Consider the following 5,298-nt stretch of genomic DNA (forward strand, 5'->3'; position numbering starts at 1 on the left):
ATTTGAAATGAAAACAAGAATGAAAAAACAAGTTAACAACATATGGTTTTTTAGGTGAAAAGGAGAGGATTTTATGAAATATGCAGTCCAAATTGCATGGAAGCAGACAAACATGCTCAGCAATGTAATGTGGGTCGTGACAAAGACAGAAGCGGTCTCGCACTCGCAGTGTACAATACGTTGACGACTGGAGAAGACTTGGACTTACAATTTTTTTTTTCCCAAGTAAAATGGAGATAAGAATGCCTCACAGTGAAGACACAAGAACAGAAACATAAGAGGTTGAAAATGTGTTTGAGAAAACTCCTCCTGTTGTTCTTGTCTGTGTCTGCGTTTTTCGTTAGCGTTTCAGGTGAGAGGCCAGACCAAAGACGGATGCAGCAGCCATTGCGGCAGTCTCGCCATTGATTACCCTTTCGGCATAGAACAAGGCTGTTACCTTAACGACAAATTTCGTCTAAGTTGTGAAGTCCCTGACAAGCCAACCCTCTGGCAAAACAAAATCCAAGTCCTCAACATTAATCTCAGCGGCGAGCTACGCCTCAACGTGAACACCTCCCACCGATGCTATGACCGCTATGGAAGCCCTACAGATTCCTACACCAGCTTTTTGTTTGGTACCTTTCCCCTCTCTGATAAGAACACACTCACTGGAGTAGGTTGTGACTCTTACGCGTATCTCGAAGATTCCGGACTTCATGGCTGCAGTTCCAAGTGCCTTTTGACGGAAGATGTTAGAACGAAAGGGTGGAGAGGAGAGACACTGAGTAAAGCCGACAAGATGGAAAACGGGTCTTGTTCTGGTTATGGTTGTTGCCAGACCCGTGTCCCTGGAGGGCTCACTCACTTCAGACCATTGCCAAAAATTTAAGGAACCACAGCTTTGTGTATAACTTCAATCCTTGTAACTATGCTTTTCTCGTCGAGGATGGATATTTCGACTTTTCTATCATGGATCTTGAGAACCTTCGAGGCGTTGTGGCATTCCCTGTGATGTTTGATTGGTTCATCAGGGACTTTTCATGCCACCAAGTCGGAAACAACAGTGTCTGCGGTCAGAACAGTGATTGTGTCGACTTTAGAAATGGACCTGGTTATACCTGCAAGTGTTCTGATGGCTATGCCGGGAATCCGTACCTTCCAAATGGTTGTCAAGGTACTGAATTGTTTTTGCTTCTTCCAGTTGATTTGATCATTACCTCTGATAGTGTTTTGTTCACGGAATCTATGTCGTTTCCTTGCCAGATATCGATGAGTGTGCAGAAGGTACGCATAACTGTTTAGGCCCGAGAATCTGTCACAACACCAACGGTAGCTTCCACTGCAAGTGCCCGAAAGGCCATGGCAGACATTCTATAGAGGGTTGCAGTAAGACCCATGAATGGACTGTATTTCTTCTTGGTATGTTTATCGACATTTTCTTTCGTGAAGTTAGTTTCTCCATCTTCTCTTATTCTTGGTATACGGTAATCTGACCATATACGTTTCTTTTGTCGGAAAAAATGGACTGTAAACCAGGAGCCACCATCGGATTCTTAGTGTTCCTGCTTGGTCTCTGCTACCTAAACCAGGAGCTAAGGCACCGGAAGGACATCAAAGTAAGAAGGAAATTCTTCGAGCAAAATGGCGGTATTATGTTGAGGCGACGACTTGTGGGAACACAGTCATCAAGTGGCGATATCAAGATCTTCACCGAGGAAGAAATCAAGAAAGCAACCAACGGTTATCACGAGAGCAGAATCCTGGGTGAAGGAGGCCAAGGAATGGTCTATAAAGGGATATTGCCTGATAACCGGGAAATCGCCATCAAGAAGGCTCGGATTGGAGACCTAAGCCAAGTCGAGCAGTTCATCAACGAGGTAATTGTTCTTTCACAAGTAAACCACAGGAATGTGGTGAAACTTTTAGGCTGCTGTCTTGAGACCGAAGTTCCTCTGCTAATCTACGAGTTTGTTACCAACGGTACCCTTTTTTATCAACTGCACGGCTCCAAGTTCGGGTCGATTCTACCGTGGGAAGACCGTCTGAGGATAGCCGTGGAAACGGCTGGGACTCTGTCGTATCTCCACTCGTCTGCGTCTGTTCCAGTCATTCACCGCGATATCAAGTCAGCTAACATTCTCTTGGACGATAAACTCTCGGCCAAAGTATCAGACTTTGGGGCTTCGAGGCTGATTCCAGCGGACAGAGAGCAATTAACAACGCTCGTGCAAGGCACTCTCGGCTATTTGGATCCCGAGTACTTCAAAACCAGCATTTTAAACGAGAAAAGCGACGTCTACAGCTTTGGAGTTGTGCTGATGGAACTGATTTCAGGCCTAAAGGCTGTCCTTTATCCGGCCGCTACACGAAAGGCATTTGGTATCTCACTTTGATTCAGCAATGATAAACAATCGGTCAGACGAAATTCTGGACGGACGAGTGGTGACGCCAGAGAATCGTCGGCAGCTCACGGAGGTGGCTTGGTTGGCGGTTAGGTGCACGAGAGTGAAAGGAGAGGAAAGGCCGAGGATGAAAGAAGTGGCTACGGAACTCGAGGGGATGATGGTTCCGGTTAAACACAAGGGGATCGATCGGTTTTCGCAGCAGGCTGAATACTCGCTCGGTGATCGAATCTCACATGCCCAAGAGGAGGAGACAATTAATTAAATCGATTTGATTAGATCTTAATTAAAAAATGAAATATTTAGCTATGGAGATTCAGGGTCATGCCATGTACGTCCGTTGTAATCATATATCGGCGGATAAATTCAAATAGGGTTAATCCCATAAAAAAAAAAACTCTAAATTTGTTAAAATATTTCATATAAAACTTTCAACCTATAGTCTTTTATAAAAAAAACTCTGAATTTGGCAAAAACAAATTACAAAAATTAAAAATTTATCATTTTCTTTTCTATAAAAACTTTGGCGCTGATTATATCATCATTTTAAAAATTAAAATATTCGCATGTTGTTTCATTTCTTCGTTCTTATTTATTAAATTTGTTTTGCATAAAAATAATAACAGGACGTATTCGCATGCAGAATATGGTGTTTGGACATTTCGTGACTGAATTAGCCATCGGATTACGAGGGACCTGCGACAACTTCAGTTATCCAGAAACACATGGAAACGAGGCTTAAGACTAAATCATTTGAAAAAAAAACCTGGATTTGAGTTATACCACACATTGAGAAACAACTTACCATTTGAGGAAACAGTTTGCCAGGGCAAAGTACGAAAGTACGAAAAGGACAAGATGAAACCCTGAACGAATAAGATCAAACTGATGCATCAAATAGATAACGAAGAAAAACTGTGAGGAGAAAAAGAAATGGATCAGTCTAAGCGCATTGGAAACCAGAAGGATCCTTCTTCCCACAGTGGTTGAGGACGAGACTCAACGAGATGTTATTCAACGAGATCGGAACGTTCAGGTTAATGCACAAAACATTAGCCCTAAGGGCGGTGCAGAGAAGATCGACGAGATCCTTGATAAGGGCACAACAGCTGGACTGCCAGGCCTTCACAGGATTCAACGCATTGAGCCCAAGGGCGTCTCTAGGGCAAGTGTCCGAGTGGGGTGGTGGTGGGCACGGAACCGAAGTGGAACTCACCAATGTGGTGAAGAAGACGACATTGACAAGGATCACAAGAGCAACTTTGGAAGCCATTGATAAGTTAGAAAGAGTTTAATTTATAGATATTAATAAGAAGAACCCTAGACTTTTTGTGTAGATGTTATGTGGAACGTTCAAAATACCCCACTACCCATTAATCAACCCATAAATCATGACTCATCGCCTAACTCTCCCGTGACTTTTCATAGCCTACATATTTGATTCTGAGGATGAATTAGTGCAGGAAGCTCAGCGTTTACTGCGCTTACGAGCAGCCGTTTCGCCCAAGATCCCGCAAGACTTCTCAGTGGTCAAGAGGGGTCGTAAGGCAAGGGGCCGAGCTAAGTAAGCATTGTTGTTTTGGGATTCCCCATCTTTCGTTTCCTTTTGGTACAATGAGAACAACTAAAGAGATATTTTACGTTACAGTCGACGTAAAGTATCCTCTTTACCGACTCTTTTGACGGTTCTCACTCCGGACATTTTCTCTTTAATATTTTGTTTCGCTATTTTGATCGTTTGCAATTTTTATTTGGCTGATGACGATTTCATGTTGCTGTAACTTAAATATCTCTTATGTACTTCAGTAACATATATATACAAGTTTACCATTTACCAAAAAAAAAAAAAAACATGGTGAGGGTGTTAGGGTTTTTATAGATGGAGGACGTTGGAGGGGGTCATTGGGTTTTCAGTCATAAGATGACTATGAATGTACATGTACATGTTCATGTGGGAGTTACTATTAGGGTATAATTTGGTTTCACAACCTGGCATCATATGGAGCTTCATGCACTATGCGAAATAATATATATATATATGTGTGTGTGTATATCTACAGCGAAAGAGCCAGAAGTGTGGGCTAATACGTACAAATTAATCAACGAGGATTCTTTGGTGTTTTCTGTTGAATCAAACAAGTTGATGTTAACCAAAGGGTGGCCTAGTTGATGTTAACCCTGGGTTCAAACTCAAGCGTGGAGAGGGGCACTCAACTGGGTTTCTTCCCATCTCTGGGAGATGTAGTCGGACCAAAGGTCCGGTGAACTTCCGGATTATCAAAAAAAAAGTTGATGTTCCAGTCAAATACATATATAAAATATTTTTTTTTATATCTTAACTGTATTTCGATTATAAAAAAAAACAAGAACAATTTTGAATTGATACAAAACAACTAATTAAATATTCTTATTTCAAAACAAGAATAAATTATAAAAAAAAATGAAAACCAAAACAAAGCAAAAATCTCTCGAATCAAACAAAGAGAAAGACAGTAGACTCGACGTGCAAAACCATTTTGATGAATAATAAAGTTAACACGACGAACATCATTGCGATTACTTTTTATATTATAAAAACCTAATTTAAAGGAAAATTACCAAATAAATTGTTGTTTTGTATTTAGATATCCAAAGAAAACATATCCCACACAGGAAGAAAAGAAACATAAATAATGATTAACACCGATCATTTGTTTCGATAAACAGATCCAGGCCAATATACTATGATCAAAGCATGTGGTTTTCGATCAGTAAAGAACAAAATCCAGCCTATGAAAGAAAAAACAATATACAAACTCAACCACCGCATATAAATCTGACGACCAACCTTATTTTATTCGGCCTTTATTATTATTATCTCTATATAAAACCATATCTTGATTTACGTGCTGCATGTAAATGAAACTCCATATCA

At 40.8% G+C, this 5,298-nt stretch overlaps 1 protein-coding gene and 1 pseudogene across 1 annotated transcript; one reads left to right on the plus strand and one right to left on the minus strand.

The window, feature by feature from the left end:
• The first annotated feature begins 352 nt into the window (after positions 1–352).
• On the plus strand, positions 353–2,649 carry LOC104806056 (annotated as a pseudogene).
• Positions 2,650–3,327: 678 nt separating this feature from the next.
• On the minus strand, positions 3,328–3,657 carry LOC104806057 (pEARLI1-like lipid transfer protein 1). The gene has a single exon (XM_010530778.1). It carries the CDS (start codon positions 3,655–3,657, stop codon positions 3,328–3,330), a length of 330 nt encoding a protein of 109 aa, XP_010529080.1.
• Between the last annotated feature and the right edge of the window lie 1,641 nt (positions 3,658–5,298).

Source organism: Tarenaya hassleriana, unplaced genomic scaffold (genome assembly GCF_000463585.1).
Source record: "Tarenaya hassleriana unplaced genomic scaffold, ASM46358v1 Cleome1144, whole genome shotgun sequence".
Classification (NCBI taxonomy): domain Eukaryota; kingdom Viridiplantae; phylum Streptophyta; class Magnoliopsida; order Brassicales; family Cleomaceae; genus Tarenaya; species Tarenaya hassleriana.

What these genes read in the sequence shown, in the direction of transcription:
- LOC104806057 (XM_010530778.1), bottom strand. Translation starts at nt 3,657, where the DNA reads ATGGCTTCCAAAGTTGCTCTTGTGATCCTTGTCAATGTCGTCTTCTTC.